The 18,095-nt window shown below is 38.5% G+C and overlaps 1 protein-coding gene across 1 annotated transcript; it reads right to left on the bottom strand.

The window, feature by feature from the left end:
* On the bottom strand, positions 1 to 16,371 carry LOC128383680 (NACHT, LRR and PYD domains-containing protein 3-like). Its single transcript, XM_053343267.1, has 6 exons — positions 16,302 to 16,371; positions 15,595 to 15,883; positions 13,978 to 14,711; positions 2,764 to 2,908; positions 311 to 669; positions 1 to 42 (listed from the first exon to the last, which is right to left on the bottom strand). Exons 2-6 carry the CDS (start codon positions 15,872 to 15,874, stop codon positions 1 to 3), a joined length of 1,560 nt encoding a protein of 519 aa, XP_053199242.1. The 5' UTR covers positions 15,875 to 15,883; positions 16,302 to 16,371.
* Between the last annotated feature and the right edge of the window lie 1,724 nt (positions 16,372 to 18,095).

The raw sequence follows: 18,095 nt of genomic DNA, 5'->3' as shown, positions 1-18,095 counted from the left end.
CTAATCCAAGATGTCCACCCTCTGAGTCTCCACCTGTTGGACCTGCAGAGCAGAAACAGGTGTGAGGTATCAGCTGTCAGGTACAGTCCAGAAGTATTTGGACAGTTCCACATGTTTGTGTTAAAGGGTTTTATTTCCCTCACAGTTCTTTCTATACTGATGTAAAAAGAGTCACATTAAAGCTGAGACTTTAATGTGGTATCCATTATTTTATTTACAAGTCAATGTGCTGAAGCCTGAAGAACAAAACATGTGGAACTGTGAAAATGTGATCATACTCCTGTCCAAATGTGGAACTATCATTTCTCACATCTACAAACTCACCTTTAACAATCAGGTAGACGATGAGTTCATTCTTCTTGCCTCCTGTCTCCTCTACATAGAAACACTCGTATGTTCCTTCGTCGTTGCTGGTCACGTTCTTCAGAATCAGAGACAGGTCACCGTTCTTCATCTCATCGTCCTTCAGCTGCACCCGGTTCACATAAGATGGATCCTGGTCTGCTGTGTTCAGGTGCCCGTCGGTCTTCAAGTAGACGTATCTATCAGGGTCAAGGTCAGATCTGTTCAGGCCAGGTCTGATCCACTCAACAGCTGTTATGTTGACGTTGTTTGGAGCTTTACATGGCAGAGTGACATTATCTCCAGGTTCTGCTGTTATTGGTAGCTCTAAAGAACAATAAAAACATCCAGAGAAGAAAAATCAGTTTTAAAATTCTTCACTTTTTATTTTTCATCATTAAAAGTAAAACAAGTGAATGTTCAGTATTGGTATAAAATGTGATGTTTGTCATTTCAAACTGCTCATAAATACAGAATCTGCTGTTATTATTAATACAGGTGAACTGAACTCTTCTATTTGCACATTCTGCGAGTCATTTCTAACTTCTGAAGGATGAATAAAAGATGAGTTTCACTACATTAGGCAGTTCCATCCATTAGTGTTGTTGATGGAAACATGTGGCAGCTCTACATTATATAGTAGATATGAATATAGATGATATAGACTCTGGTTGTGACCATGGTTCCTGTGAGTTAAAGCAACATTTTACTCATCAGCATCACTGCTGTGATGTGAAGTGGAGGTTTGACTCCAATTCATTTTCTTGTCAGGTTTACTTTGATTCAGTTTCTGTGAAGTTTTTACACCTGAGTGTCAGAGATGTTATTAGTATCTGGATCATCATCAGGCAGGTTTGAATTATTCTCTGAATGTCCTTTTAATCGTTGTTTACATGTGTAGCTAATGCTAATTAGCTAGCCATGCACTTGCTGGATTGTTCCCAGCCGTAATATTTTCTAGTAATTATTTCAGTTAGTAATTTTTCTACTTTTTGTTATACAGAACTGAATGATTGCAGTTGCATAACACTGCGGATAACGACTGTGCTTATACCAGGTAAGCTTTGTTAAATGTGGATTTTATATAACGTTGATGTAAGGTCTCTGTACGGATCAGTTTTAAAATTCTTCACTTTTTATTTTCATCATTAAAAGTAAAACAAGTGAATGTTCAGTATTGGTATAAAATGTGATGTTTGTCATTTCAAACTGCTCATAAATACAGAATCTGCTGTTATTATTAATACAGGTGAACTGCACTCTTCTATTTGCACATTCTGTGTCACGCCTCAGTCTATTAGTGAAGTCATTTTTTTTTCTCTCAGTGTCTTGTCTTATGTTTCCTGTTTTATTATGCCCCCCCCCCCATTAATTAGTAAATGGTAAATGGACTGTACTTATATAGCGTCTTTCTAGTCTTTACGGCCACTCAATGCGTTTTACATTACAACTCATTCACCCGTTCACACACATTCATGCACTGATGGCAGGAGCTACAGTACCACACAGGATGCCAACCTGCTCATCATTTATTTTAACCATTCATTCTCATTCACACACCGGGGTAAAAGAAGCCATCTATGTGAAAGTGGAAAAAACCATCTCTGAATAGAGGAGGAGGTCTACAACACCATCTACAATCCTTTCATCTCCCAGGAGGTACAACAACTCAGCCTCTGAGAACAACGATCGTTCACTATTGGCCTCACATGACTCTCAATGACTGTCGTAGGAAGCATCACCTAAGCCACACCTTGGAGCACTAATGACCACTCAAGTGTCTTATGTGAACATCTCCACAGAGGTTAAATACCTGGTTACTCCACCAGTTAGTCAGACTAGCCCAGCCTAGTCAGACGTGCATGAACTGATGAATCCTCTTGGATAAGAGGCGAAATGTCTTCAAGTTATACGACTAGTACAGTTGCTCTCGATTCAATTTCCCAGAGAAAACTATGACCTGGATGAATGCGAACATTCACAGACATTATTATTACTGATGTTTCCATCTTTGTCTCTGTTATCTAAACCTGCCTCTGCTGTTCATCTCACAGAGGCTGAACCCTAACCCTAACCCTAACCCACAATATTAGAAATACTTAGAGTTAAATCTAAATACAATGACTCTGAAATAAATATGAATACCAGTTTAGATTACAGCTAAAAAATGACAAAACACAAAAACGTTGTTTCATATTTCCTGGAAACGATCGTACTGTGACTGTTTAATGACTTCTTTTCTTCCACTGATCATTATTTCTGAGATCATTTCAGTTAATATTAAGAACTAACCAAGAAATGTTGAATATATAATAAATGCTGCTAAATACAGACAGAGTACAGAAGTGAAGGAAACTGAGACACACACACACACACACATACACACACACACACACACACACACACACACACTCATCTTACCTGCAGAAGCAGACTGCAGTAGACAGAAGAACAGGAACAGCCCAGTGATGACCGACGCAGCCATAGAACCAGAATCTGCTGTTTCCTCAGGTTCAGTCCAGTTGAACAGTCCACCATCAAACTGAGTCTGAGTAGATTTCACAAGCTGACAGAAACAGCAGAGAGACAACCAGCTAATAATTAATAGACAAAAACAGATAATCCAGATTTAACTGGTGCATTAATTCAGACTTCCATTGATTCAGTCATTTAAACCTGGCCTGATCTTTCCTCTGATGGTTTGAGAGGGAATGAAAAGTTATCAGCAGATAGTCTCTTTAGGTTCAGCGGGGCGGTGCTAACTGCTGCACACAGTACTACACTTCCTGTACGTTACTACACTTCCTTTTAGTGATTCTGTCACAACTTTAGTGTTTAATATGTTTAATAACTTCTTTTCATTGTGATTCTGCAGGACACAAATAAAAACAATAAAGACCAAAATATAAAAGTCATCAGTGTTGGTGGTTTGTTTGTATCAGTGCTGCCACAAAGATCATCCTGTCTAATGTTCTTCTTGTTGAATTCCTGAGCAGAGAGTTATCTAGACGTAGAAAAGTAGCGTCACTGTTTAAGAAAGTGTTAGGATGCAAATCTCACCTACTGAAACATGCTTCCCACCAGAGACAACTGTACATGATCTTAAATAACCGCAGTGAGGAGTTCAATGTTCACACTCATGTCCGGTTGGATGACTTTGATTGTGTGCTTTTTGTGGTGAAGAAGGACATAAAGTCAAAGCTTGTCCAAACAAGGCGAGCGGGGCTCTGCAGCCGTGGGGACAAAGGCATCATGCTGCTGCAGACCAGCCTGGTATCGGTATGGAGGGTCCGGGTTGGTTCTGAGTGAAGCGCTGCAGGCTCACAGAGCAGTGAGGGACGGATTCAGGAGGAAAACTGTACTGAGGTCAGTGGTGAGGGGAAGACAAGAGAAGGTAGTGGACAGAAAGGACAGGAGACTGAGACACAGGCAGGTGAGAAATGTGAAACCAGAGTAGTGGAGAACAGGGAGGTGAGACGGGGGGTGAGGTTCACATGTTGCAATGTGATGTGGTTTGAGCATGTAGATCTGATCATTTCCACCTATAATGACTTCCCTCAAATCAGGTCACCAGAGTTAAAGTGTTGTAAGTGTCAACATGCACCTTTCTTTGTGCCACAGTCCAATGTGTTCATGAAGGACATTGATCTAACAACATAACACATATGTAGTCTATGATGCTTTACATATTTTTTTCAGTCAGTGTTTATGGTTTATGGTTTATCGCTTGTTCAACAGTTTCACATGATACAGTTAAAACTAATTCAAGCCTATTCAAGTCTCCAGAATATAAGGGATATTGTTCACTATACTACTGTTATTAAGGGCTTGTGTGTTTAAATGTACATCAATGCGAGTTGGCACAGTATCTGAGTATATGAGTCGTGTTGTTGTCGTACTACAACCAGAGAGTTTCATAATTACTACAGTTATGAAGCAACTTAGTGTGATTGCTTCATAACTGACAGACGCATTAAGTGTGTTAGTGTGTTGATAGGAGGTGAAGAATCAAATCCTGAAAGTAGAAATACTGAAAATGTCAAATAGTTACTCTTAATTCATGTTTTACTGTAATATAAATTCATACATAAATGAGTAACCTGAATTTTACTGTTACGGTTGTATTGTATTGTTGTAAACTAAATGATAAATAAAAAGTTGAATAGAATAATAGAATATTTCCCTCTTGATAGTCATGGGTTATAGATGTAGACTATGAAGCAGTCCAGCCTGGAGATACTTGGATAAAGTATTAGTACCTATAAATACTTTAAATATGTACTTTAGTGACCATGTGAACGTCTCTGTGGTTGTAGTTACAGAGCTGCTACTGCTCTCATTTTCTTTGAAATGAAACTTCCTGCTTTTAGTTCTCTTTATTCAGAGTTTTAAAATGTGCTTCAAACTATTCTTCAACATCCAGGGACCCTTAAAACTGCCTCTCCTCTGTTTCTCTCTCTTTTTCATTCCACTGTCAGTAAACATGCTTCATCTCTTTGTTCTCAGTCTCCAGGAAACAAAATGGAGCTGAACACCCAGAGAGAAAATAACACTCAGGTCAGATATTCAAACTGAAAGTGAAACGTTTACCTCCATGTTTATAATTCATACGATGCTTTGATCAAGTTTCATGGTGATCAGGTTTATGAGAACAAAGAAGTTCATCCTTTTGTTTTTATGTTTCTGTCTCTCTGTCTTTTTAATCTCAATTAAATGTTCCTGAAAAAATGAAGATAACATATTAATAATGAATAATATCAATAAAATGGATTATTGAGGAAAACAACAGCTGCTTTTAGCCTTTCATACGGATGCAGCAGCTGTCAGAGCTGATATTGGACTTTTTGTGGTCTTTAGTGATCTGGACTTTGCTTGTATGACTTTAAGAACTGTCCACTTTTTGTTTTGGGTTCAGTGAAAAACCCAACTCACAGGAAGTGACAACGTGTTATTGTTATCAGTGTGACACCCTGCTGCTGAAATGCATCACTGTGGTCTAAACATATAGGAGGTCAGGTCACATGTTCATGGTCTGCATTCATGTAGTTTGTCACGTATGTTAACTCTGGTCCACAAAGGCTGATTCATGTTGTGTTTCTGTATCTTATTGTGAAAAACAAACAGGATTCATTTTAAATCAGACTGAATCTAATTATACATAAAAACATCAGCACAGATCAGATGATGTGAGATGAACACTGATGGGATTCTCCTTCTTTACATGTAAACACGACTCAACTGAAGATCATCATGTAACATAAATAAGTGACATTAAAAACTGTTGACATGATAAATCAATAACCTGATAAAGTTTCCATGATCCACATCAACCAATCAGAGAGACTCTCTCCACCAACAAAGCTGAAGTCTGATCAGAATCTTCTGATACAGTCATTGATTTATTGATCAGGAGGAAAACCTGAAACTAGGAATCAAACATGACCTCATCAAAGATGGCTCCTCTGAGAGAGATACAGAGTCAGTCAGTCAGTAAACAACAAATGAAGCCGACTACAGCTGTTTTTCTTTTTCTCTTGATGAGATTCAATCCACAGTATTTAGTCTACAAACTGTCTGAATTTAGTCTCTTTTCCTCTTTAAACACACGACAGACTCAAGGCCGTGGATTTAGGACACAGTCAGAAAAATGATACAAAGCTGCTAAATGAGTCGAGTGGAGACTCTTCACAGGAGACAATCTTTGATGAAGTAAAGCTAGAAATGAACAGAAAGGGTTAAAAGACTCCATGTTAACACATCTGCAGTTAGAGAAACAAGAAGTAAGATCTTTGTGTCTGAGCTTCAAATAAACCACAAACAGAACACAGGAAGTCAACCTGACTGTCAGTATGTGATAAATGTCACGTAGACAGTCGCCTCCATCTTAGTAACATATAGAACAACATGTCTGGTTTAGACCGGCTCTGTGAGGAAAGTGCCTTGAGATCATATTTATTGTGATTTGGCACTACTGTAGATAAATAAAGATGATTGACTGATGTAAAGTCATCACAGTGTTACAGTGTTATGTCAGTGTGGGTGATACTTTGACCTTTAGTTTCATCAGAGCCGTTTGACCCAAAACCACAAAACACAACTGAAACATGTTCATGCTATGAATAATACTTCATGACTGCATCATATTTATAAAGTGTTGAGTTCGGTTCAGTCTGATAGAAACACAGTCAGAGCTTCATCTGAACTTTGGTATTTTATATAAAACATTCATAAATAAAAACAAACACAGAAATGAAAACAATTACTTTCAGTTTGTTGTCACATTAATAAAAAATAATTAAAGAGGTTCAGACAGGTTTCCTGTTATAAAGCAGCTCTATTTTATGACTCTCTTTATGATGGATATAGAAAAACAAGTCACTGTGAAGTTCCTGTTTTCTCTCTGAGGAAATAATGAGTCTCTGTTGGACTGTGTACATTATCATTTTATTAAAGCACGTTTAAATTATTATTATTATTATTATTATTATTATAGTGAAACTGTGACTGAGCCCAAAACTTTACACATCTGGTTTAAAGGGGACATATCATGCTTTTTGTCATTTTCTATTGTTTATAAGCTGTTGAACATTAAGAGCCTCACTGCCTCCATCATCTGCTGTTGTTTCAGTAGAAGCTCCTCTGCTGCCACCTGCTGGCCGTAATGTTTATCACACAGACTGATGACAGCAAGTCAGCACTGAACTGAACATCAGGAGCAGCTTAGCAAAGCATTTTATCATTAATGTAAACAGTTCTGATGTCAAACTACAGCTGAAGACAACAAGACAAGCTGCTGCTGATCACACTTCTTCAGGCTAAGAGTAAGGTAATATTAATGTTATATGATGTGAATATTAATGATGAATATTAATGTAGAAAAACTGAACATCAGTATTTTCATCCCATAAAGGAAACCTTTGTCTGTGTCCCTTCAGATCATTAGAGAATGATTTTATGGAAGCCCATTTCTGGCAAAAAATCAATGAAATTATATGAATAACAAAAATAAAAGTACTTGTGCGACATTATCTAAGTCCAGACACTGACTCACCAGGCATACAATTAAAAATAACAGAGAACCTAGGGAGGAGCAAAGTCTTAGGGTAGGCATAAATCTAATAAGCAAGAAACGAGATATCTCCACAGATCTTTCCAGCTATTATGCTGGAGTACAATTTTTTAAGGCACAAGAAAAATAATTTGAAATCATTTATAAACCAGTCAATGGAGGATTTGCTATGCAATGCTATTTCTCCACTTACTACAATGAATATGATATTTACCCATTAGAAACCATCACTGCCTGCTGAGTCCTCGTAACTGCCAGCAGGGGTCACAAATGATCAACAACTACTTAAATTTCAAATCTTGTTTTCTTTGTTGAAAGTTTCACCTAGAGAGTGAGAATCAAGCTAAAGCATCATTATGATCATTGATTGTGTCAGAAACACTGATCCTGTTATATTTTCTCCTCTTCATTCCACTACTAATACACACATATATACACTGAACACACAGGAAACATCATGCAGTCTATCCCTGAAATGTTCAGCAACATTTCCAGCATGGGGTTGTGTGTGAAAGGGAGCAGGGATCAATATTTCAGGAAATCTGTACCATTAAGTTTACACAGCCTGTTCAAAGCAGGAATATTACGCTTTGAGTCTGCCTCGCTGTTCAGTATATATAAAGGTACGGACACAGAATGAGGATTTATTACCTTTAGAGGAAATAACAGAGCTGGATTGACTGAGAGCAGATAAAGAGGCTCATTATAGCATTGCTAAAAACAACAAATCTGAAGGTGTCCTAAGACTTGCCAGAGAGGACTGTGTGTTGATCTGTAAATAGCAGGAAAATCTGTCAAATTCAGATAAAAATCTGACATTTCCACATCATCTTTTTCATCTGACACACCTGAAAGTCCCTCATCACTTTGCTTACAGTCTGCAGATATACAGTACTGTGCTAAAGTCTTAGGCCAACATTAGATTAGTTGTTTTAGCAATGCTGTAATTACCATACATCATTATTTCTCTTAAAGTCTGTAAAGTGTGTAAGTATTCAGACCTTACACTTGAGCAATAGCAGCAACCTGGCTCTCTTAAAACTAAGTGGAATAGAGCCTCAATTAATAATAATATTTAATAATTAATGTTAAAGTTAGTTTTAGTCCTCGTTAACTCTCAGTGTGATTCTGAGACGCTTGATAAATATGAGCCCAGGCTCACAGTCTGACTTATAACACCTGTTTTTATCTTTTCTGCATCAAACAGCTCACGTAGAACAAATCTGTAAAGTGCTGACTTCAGCTAAATCCAGAGATAAATGTTCAGTTTGGAGTCAGTTAAGAGACTTAAGTGAAGACGACAAAATCCAGATCCAGACTTCAGATGGATCATCAGGATCCAGCTGATCCTCTCTCAACACTCCTGGATGTTCACTCTCACTCTGACTTAGGTGACCACCATCTGATGAGAGAAGAAGAAAGAACAGAGGAGATAAATGAGTGTTGAGTGAGACTCACTTGATCAGCTGTCAGTCAGTGATGCAGCACATCCAGTATAAAGAGCAGCAGGGACTTCAGTCCTGTTCAGACCAGAAGTGGAACAGCTGTGCAGCGTAGCTTGCTTCCTTTCAGCTCTCAGATTTCACTCAAGTACACAGAGGAAATAAAGTGCTGAGAGTCATGAACACATCATTACTGCAGAAACAGAGACATTCACTCATCAGTTTACTGATGGATTTACTGCTGATACATGTCAACTCTTATCAAAGTTTAAAGCTACAGAGTCTCTGTGGGATTTGAAGATGTTTCCTGCTGTTAAATCATCACATGACAATCAGTCAGAGCTCTCAGCTAAACAGCTGCTGTGATTCCTGGACTTCAGCAGAGGTTCTGGTCTGTATAAAGACCACATGGTTACTAAACGTAATGATGCTTTTGTGAAATCAGAGCCAGTGATTTGCAGGCTGCAGTCATACTGATCTTAGAGCTCTGACAAAGATGAACTGATCAATAGTTTAGTGTTGAAATGAGAGAACAAACACTTTGAGATCAGATTTGATGATGAGGATCACTCTATACATCTTGTAAGGCTGTCAGCTGTAATCCAGCTTTATTTCCTGCAGACATCAACACAACAACAACAGTCGTCTTCACATCAACTCAAACACATGATCACAACGAGCTTCTGGCTCATCTGATTGGCTGACTGTTCTCTCTCTCTCTGTCTTTCTGTTCAATCCTTCATTCTCCTCTCACAGCTTCACTGAGGAAAGCAGCACTGAGAAGGTTGGCGCCTCACTAGGAAATACTGGATCTTTGCTTTGATACTGACTGTGTTTAATACTAAACTGCTGAAACCAGCACAGACTGACTCCAACTCTCTACTGACCTCAGAGTCTCCAGTCTGCAGTCTGGACTCTGCTGAAGATCAATCAGCTGCTTCACGTCTGAATACTTTAGGTTGTTTCCTCTCAGATCCAGCACTCTCAGATGGGAGGGGTTGTCCTTCAGAGCTGAGGCCAGAGAAGCACAATTGATCTCTGACAACCTGCATTTCTCCAATCTGAATAAAGAATAAATGATGTAGATTAAAATCCATTTATAATGCAATCAGATGTGTTCAGTTTTTAAATGTGTAGTTCAACATTACTATGTCTTCATCAATGAGCTTTACCTTTTTTTAAATTGTAAGTGCAGTTTAGACAGATTAATGGCATTAGTTGTATTTCATTCATCTCATTAGCTTCATTAGCCATTTTTTGTTTCAAAAGGTGAAAAATGTCTAAACAAAAAAAAAACAGAGAAAAAGAAAATATTATAAATACTATATCAACTATTGAAAATACATAAATAAGAAATAACGGAAACAGGAAAATATACACATTTGCAAATATTGAAACCCCCCAAAATGTCCCTTAAATTAAACATTAAGTGCAAATGAAGTAACTCACTGTCATGATTTTTAAGTTTTATATCAGATAATTAATTGCTTTTAAACCTTTTAATGGGCACTGCATTTTACTTTTACCTGTATTAGCTGCATTTTAACATTAATGTACCATTTTTACAATAATTTCATTTGATTTACTATTTAAATTATAATGTTTTAAATGATGGATCTTTAAAATTACACAATGTTTTTACACCAACCTTAAACCAAGTATCACATGACTAAATGCTCACAATCAACAGTTTCAATAATAAACCATCAGGTAAACTCTGACATTTAAAGAGTTAAATCATCAAGCGTTACCAGGCAACCAACCCTGTGGCTAACTAGTGTGAGGACAAACAGTTCAGCTGGCAGCAATAACGTCTTTAAAAGTTAGCAGTCTTACCGGCTGCTGCTCTGGTGTTTGTAGGTGTTTCTGCTCTGTGTGTGTATGTGTTTGTATGTGTGTGTGTGTGTGTGTTCTAAAGGATCAACATCAATGATCAGACATTACTCATTAAAACACATTAATGAATATAATAAAGAAATATTTCTTCTTCATCCAGTAAACTTGTTAACTTGATGAATCAGTTTGAAACAGAATATTTAGGACTAAATTCCCTCTTTGAGTTTGGATCCCTCCACTGCAGCTCAGCAAGGAAACACTGAAGAAACACAAACATACTTACTTGATATGTGGAACTCAGACTGCTGAAGCCTCATATTAGTTTACACTCTGGAAGTCATTTTTACTCACAACAGGACTGTAGATTTTAAATTCCTTAAAACATTTACATTCTAAACATTTGTGTTCAGCAAATCCTGAAAATTATGAACCAAACATTTGAAACTTCACTGAAGTTTCAGTCAGTGAACTCACTTCAGACTCTTCAGTTTGCAGTTTGGACTCTCGAGTCCAGCAGACAGACGCTTCACTGATGAATCAGACAGTTCGTTCCAGCTCAGGTCCAGATCTGTAAGATGGGAGGGGTTGGCCTTCAGAGCTGAGGCCAAAGCTTCACAGTGAGTCTCTGAGAATCCACAGTACCGAAGTCTGTAATGACACAAATATTACAACATATGTTATCATGACAGAGGACACTTTATATTTACTTCATGCATTTGATGATGAACATTTGCTCAATCTTTATTTCTGAGGCATTTTATTCCTTTAATGTAAAACGACAGTTGATCTGATCCCATGTCTGTCTCTGTTACAGGTCCCGGGTGAAGGGACAAGCGGGCAGATTGCTGATAAATAAGAAGAAAGCACAAATAGCAGAATGACAATGTTTGTGTTACCGTAGCTCTCTTCAGAATTTATTTAACATTCATTCAGTCACAATAATGACACAAGTGTTTTCTTCTGGTCCTTTCTATAGTCTCACACAGATATTCAAAATGCTACTTAGCACAATCTTTGTCCATTACTGACAATTATTTAACATGTGATTAGGTCACTGTGGGTATTCAAGCTGATAACTGAGAGCTCGACCAAATGGCTAGTCACACACAAACTCTTACAATTCACAGAATACAATATGAGTTAAACTACACAACAACACATTAATAATTAACATTAGCGCGGGAGCGCTTACTACCAACTATAGCGGGAGTACGTCGCTGCTAGCTCACATTTACACACAGCCCATCATAAAACGGTTCAAAATGTAAACATTTTCCCACACCAGCGAATCTGGCTTCATGCCTAAAGCATCGTCTAACCACGCGACACATTCTGTCCATTATTTGTTGGACCTAAACATCAGACTCACCTGATAAATAAGAAGAAAGCACAAATAGCAGAATGACAATGTTTGTGTTACCGTAGCTCTCTTCAGAATGAGGAAAAGTTTCCTCCCCACGAAGAAGACACACACGCCTACACACACACCACTACTGCCCTCTCTTGGCCTATTTCTGCTACTGCACTGAATTTTTCCCAACGGACAAATGGATGTAATTACTCCCAACCAGGTTAATGTGCAAAAGATAAAATAAAAATACAATTCAAATAAAACAAATGTGGCCACATTTTGTGTGGGTCACATCTCCACTAAGTTAACATGAGGACATCTTGATTAGAAAACCACTTTTACTGTCCACTATTTTAATGTGACTGCAGGATATTTAGATTCAGTTCAGCTCAGTGAACAGTTCCAGTTGAGAAAGATCATCTCTCTTTGCTACCTGCTGCTGTCAGGTTCACATCCATAAGCAGCTACATTTACTGACTGTTCACAAACACTAATGAAACTAATGACCTGATGTACTGTAAAATTTAGGTGATAATTACTAATAATGAACAATGTTGTATCTGTTAAAAGGGTACTTGATTGTTGACCATCGTATGCTAAAGATGATCAAATCTGAAGGCATTATGTTAAACGAAGAAGTATACTGTATGTGATTCTGCAACTACTAAGTGAATAAGTACTTTATGATTGAATAACATTATTTACACTCAATTTTATATTATTTATGTTTGAAGAACTAAACACTGATTTATTTCTGCACTGATTTATAATGTTAATCACATCTGGACTTACACAGCCTTTCTGCAGTTCCTCACAGCTGGGATCAGTCTCCATCGTCCCTCCTCTGATGTGTTGTACTTCTTCAGGTCCAACTCATCCAGAACCTCCTCTGACATCTGAAGCATGTAGGCCAGAGCTGAGCACTGGATATCAGAGAGTTTCTTCTCTGATCTGTTCTCTGACTTCAGGAACTCTTGGATCTCCTGATGTACTGAGCGGTCGTTCATCTCCGTCAGACAGTGGAAGATGTTGATGCTTCTGTCAGGAGAGACATAACCACTGTTCATCTTCTTCAGGTTGTTGATGACTCTCTGGATGGTTTCTGAACTGTTCTCTTTCCACCCCAGCAGGTCTCCTAAGAGACTCTGGTTGGACTCCAGAGAGAGGCCATGAAGGAAGCGGACAAACAGATCCAGGTGGCCATTCTTACTTTGGAGAGATTTCTTCATGGCTCTTATCAGGAAGTCATCCAAAGAAAGGGAATCATAATTTCTGTCAGTGCTTCTGAAAAAAGCAGAAAATGTCCCTAAGACAAACTTTGGTTCTGATTCTCTGTGTTTGTAGTCTTCTCCCAGGAAGTCCTTCAGTACCTCTGTGTTCCTGCTGGTGTAACAGTGGTACATGTAGACTGCAGCCAGAAACTCCTGAACGCTCAGATGAACAAAGCAGTAGACCTTTTTCTTGAACATCATTTTCTCTGTTTTGAAAATCTCTGTAAAAAATCCTGACGACACTGCAGCTTCTGTGACATCAAGACCACACTGCTCCAGGTCTTTTTGGTTGAAGATGATGTTTCCTTTCTCCAGATGTTCAAATGCCAGCCGCCCCAGCTTCAGAAGAAGGTTCCTGTCAGCCTCCGTCAGCTCCTGTGGACTCATCTCAGGTCCCCCGTCGTACTTGTTCTTCTTCCTCTTTGTCTGAACCAGCAGGAAGTGTGAGTACATGTCAGTCAGGGTCTTGGGCAGCTCTCCTCTCTGGTCTGTAGTCAACATGAGCTTCAAAACTCTAGCAATGATCCAGCAGAAGACTGGGATGGTACACATGGTGTGGAGGCTCCTGGATGTCTTGATGTGTGAGATGATTCTGCTGGACTGCTCTTCATTACTGAATATCCTCCTGAAGTACTCCTCCTTCTGGGGGTCAGTGAAGCCATGTACTTCTGTTATCCTGTCAGCACATTTCTGATCCAGGATCTGATTGGCTGCTGCAGGTCGGGAAGTTATCCAGATGAGAGCTCGGGGAAGCAGATTTGCCTTGATGAGGCTTGTCAGCAGCATGCTGACTGATGACTTCTGTGTGACATCAGACACAACCTCACTGTTGTTGAAATCCAGTGAAAGTCTGCTTTCATCCAGGCCGTCAAGGATGAATAAAACTTTAAAGTCTTCAGAGTCGAGCATCTCTTCTGTGACGTCCTTTAATGTTGGATAGAAACGACGGATCAGTGTGAGCAGACTGTGTGGCTCATTTTTGACCACGTTCAGCTCCCTGAATGGAAGTGGAATCAGCAGACTGATATCTTTGTTTTCGGAGCCCTCTGCCCAGTCCAGAATGAACTTTTGCACTGAGAAGGTTTTTCCAACGCCAGCGACGCCACTCGTCAGAACAATGTTGATGATGTGTTCCTGTTGGCCAGGTAAGACTTTAAAGATGTCGTGACATTTGATCGGTGTGTCATGGAGGATCTTTGTACTGGAAGCTGTTTCAAGCTGTCTCACTTCATGTTGGGCGTTATCCTCTTTACTCTTTCCCTCTGTGATGTAGACCTCAGTGTAAATCGCTTTGAGGAGGGTTTCATTTCCTGATTCATCAGTTCCATCAGTCGTTTTTTGATATTTCCTTGTCAGAATGACCATGTATCTACCTAAAACCTTCTTCCGTCCACCACCTGCTGAAATAGAAGAAAAATATAGATTTTAACAACTAGATACAGATATGTAAACATATATATACCAATACAAACCGGTGTATAAGTCGCACCTTTGTATAAGTCGCAGTCTATTTTGGGGGGTGTGGGGAAAAATATTCTATTCTATTAAAGACTGGTTTATTTGAATGCACCAGTAGTTATTCATTTCTAAACACGTATGTTTATTCTCCAAAACGTTTTCCATTTCCATTTATTGGAAACACAATTAAAACACACAGATTACACCTGAAACAGTGTATTGGGTCAATGGTTAATGGTCCGGTAATTATTTGCTTAACTGAACTGGATCAATATATTAAGTTAGACCTAGTTCAGGTTAGGCCACGAGTTTCAATCGAACCTTTTCAAAGAAAACAGTAACTTTACATATGTAATACAGTGTGCACCTGTGTGTCAGTCCCAGAGTCAAAAAAAGCATCATCTTCTGTTCCATCCAGTGGAAAAACAACTAAGTAAGTGAATCTTAATGCTTTTTAAAGTGAAGGCATTGATTACATTTTGGCTTTATATGAGGATATTACACTGTAACAGCAGAATAAAGAGATTTTTCTTTGAGTTGGACAAATATTGGACATGTAAATGGACACTTGCTGTATTCCATGTGAATTTAGGGTCTGAGTGGTGGTTCTTTCATGCTGTGAGCCCTTTAAACCAAATTTATTTTTAGCTTAGATTCATTAAAGAAATATTCTTTACCCTGGTATTTCTTTTGTTGAAGTTGGTGTACCATAAGGACAGACAAATCAGTCTAACATTATTTTTGTCCACGCATTACAATTAATAGAATACTGTCATCCATTAACTTCATGTGTCACTGATTTTCAGATTCCTTCCTCCAACTTACCTTTTGGCTCTGGTTGGAAGTTTTGTAAACTCTGCACCAGATCATTCCTGTAGATCTTTTCTAAAATCTTCTTTGTTAGCTGCAGAGCTCCATGATCCTGATGTTTCTGTACCATCAGATCCACTGTGTCCCGCCTTGCTGCATTCTCCAGTTTAGCCACTGGGATGCCTTTAAAGCCCTCCAGGACGTCATCCAGCTCTAGGTACCATTTGAATGTCTTGAAGCCATCATCTTTTAACTTTTCAAGAGTATTCAAGAGCTCCTCTTCGACTTTCGCCATTATGACTCCCTGCTGAAAATAAGAGAAAATTGAAGTAGGACATTAATTCAGTTCTCATCTCATGCTACTTTACCACAATGACTTTTGTATGTTTATAAATCATCTACTGGTTGAACAACTTTTGTTATGTTCATAGCTTCAGTCTTTCACCACTGCAAAACATTATCATATGCATTCCAGCTGAATACATTTACATCTTGTGTGAGGAAGCAAACAAGATTTTTTGCAGCCATGTTCCAAGTGTGAGGCTTTGGGAGTCTGTATTTCACATTAAATGAGTATATCTATCAAAATAAAAGGTTCTTAAAAACATAAGTATGCTTCACCCACTCTCTGGCTGTGGCCCGCTACACTGTATACTGTAGATAGTTATTATGGTATTACAGCACATTTCATGATAAACTTCTATATTTTTTACCTCACATACCTCTACAGGAGTTCATGAGGGATCAGCTGGTAACGTTGGACACTGAGGGAAGCTGTTTGGTGAAAACCTGAAGGGAAAATAAAAATGATGAGATACTACACTTCACTATTGTCATTCCTGGTGCTTAAACTGGGAGGTCAGAGTTCATCTGCTGATCATGAGCCAACAGGCATACAGTTTCTTTCTGAAGGACAACTGAAAATAAAAATGCTTGTTAACGTTATGATTTGAGGAACACTGAACCTCTTGTATCACCTGCTAGTGCTGCTACAGTTGTTGGTGATAAACACTCATCCTGTTTATTCTTGTTGAACTGATGTTAAACCTGCAAGGTAAGTTCATGAACTTTGTGTGCACAGTTGGCCCAACATAACATAACTATTTTCTACTCATTTCTAACCATCCAATCTCATCATGATGACCTGTTCAGACACAGAATCTGGTGTCATGAATGTGTATCATAAGCAGCTCTACACTGATTTAGCATTGCCAGATATTCTTTGTTGTTAAAACCATGTGCCAACATTACTCACAATGTAACCATCCACTCCTGTCATGGGCTCTGCTGAAACTTCCTGCTTCTCCCCTGCACTGTCTCTCAGTAAAAGTCAGTGTTTTGTCTACTACTACTGTCTCTGCCCTTTCATTCTGTTTCTCCTCTCCGATCTGACCCTTCATTGTTTCAGGTGATACTTTTACAGCATTTTCACAAACATATGTTTAAACACCAAATAACAAAACAACTGGAGTAAAAGTCAACTCATTTATTTTCCTATAGACAATGTTATGTGACTCATAGTTTGAACATTTCTACGGCTGGACTGCCATAAAACTCCCCTGATTAAATCATCAGTACAAAAGATGAACAAATGCATCATTAAACATCTGGTTTCCATGTCACTCAGTACAATGGAGTAACTCACTTACATGTTTTATCTTTCTTTCTCTCACCAACACCTGAGACAATATGGTCACCTGAGACAATATAAGTGTTAACTGTGGCACCATTTTGTTTCACCCCAGTTGTGTAGTAATATTAACAGTATGTAAGAATAATACTGGCAGTAATAGCAGGAGTCGCAGTGATACTTGTGACACTAACAATGATTTAACAGTAACAATAACACTACCAGCACAAGGAAACCAGGAAACTGTCAGATCAGAACAAAATATTCAAGACAAACAGGCAGGAAAAGTTTCACAATGACTGAACAGGAAGTAACATCTTTGAAACTCTTCCAGCCGCACATAGTTCTGCTTCGACACTCAAACATGAAGCACTAAATACTTTTTTACTTATTAATGTGTCAAAACAATGTTTTATTACATTAACACTCACTCTGCTTTATACGTCCTATTTTCCTCCAAAAGCTTTAACCAGTGCTCCTCCGCTCCACTGACTGTAAAATGGACTCTCATCAGAATGATTGCTTAATTTACGTTCAGTGGTTCCTTCCTTCAGAGTTGCTCCTCCTTTCCTCTCAAACGTCAACAGAAAACAAAGTGAAGATATTTAAGGTGTTTCAGTGTTGTCCAGTAGGGGGCAGCACAGACCTGCCAGTACTAAACACACCTGTTTGTGTGCTGTTTTTACAGCTTTCAAATGTAAAAATGGGTCAAATTTGACCCTGACCAGTATGTAATGGTTAAAAGATCTACTTCAAATGTGCTTTCAGTGTTCAGTGATGGAGGATGTATTCAGTCATTTAAAGTCTCTGATCAGCTTCTATTGAGCTTCAGCAGTGTGAGTTAGTAATATCAGTGGTATCTGACACATTTACAGTGTTTTTAGCA

This window comes from Scomber japonicus, chromosome 22 (assembly GCF_027409825.1).
Source record: "Scomber japonicus isolate fScoJap1 chromosome 22, fScoJap1.pri, whole genome shotgun sequence".
NCBI lineage: Eukaryota > Metazoa > Chordata > Actinopteri > Scombriformes > Scombridae > Scomber > Scomber japonicus.
The sequence above is the reverse complement of the archived record's forward strand: the minus strand, read 5'-3'. Positions and strand labels throughout refer to the sequence as shown.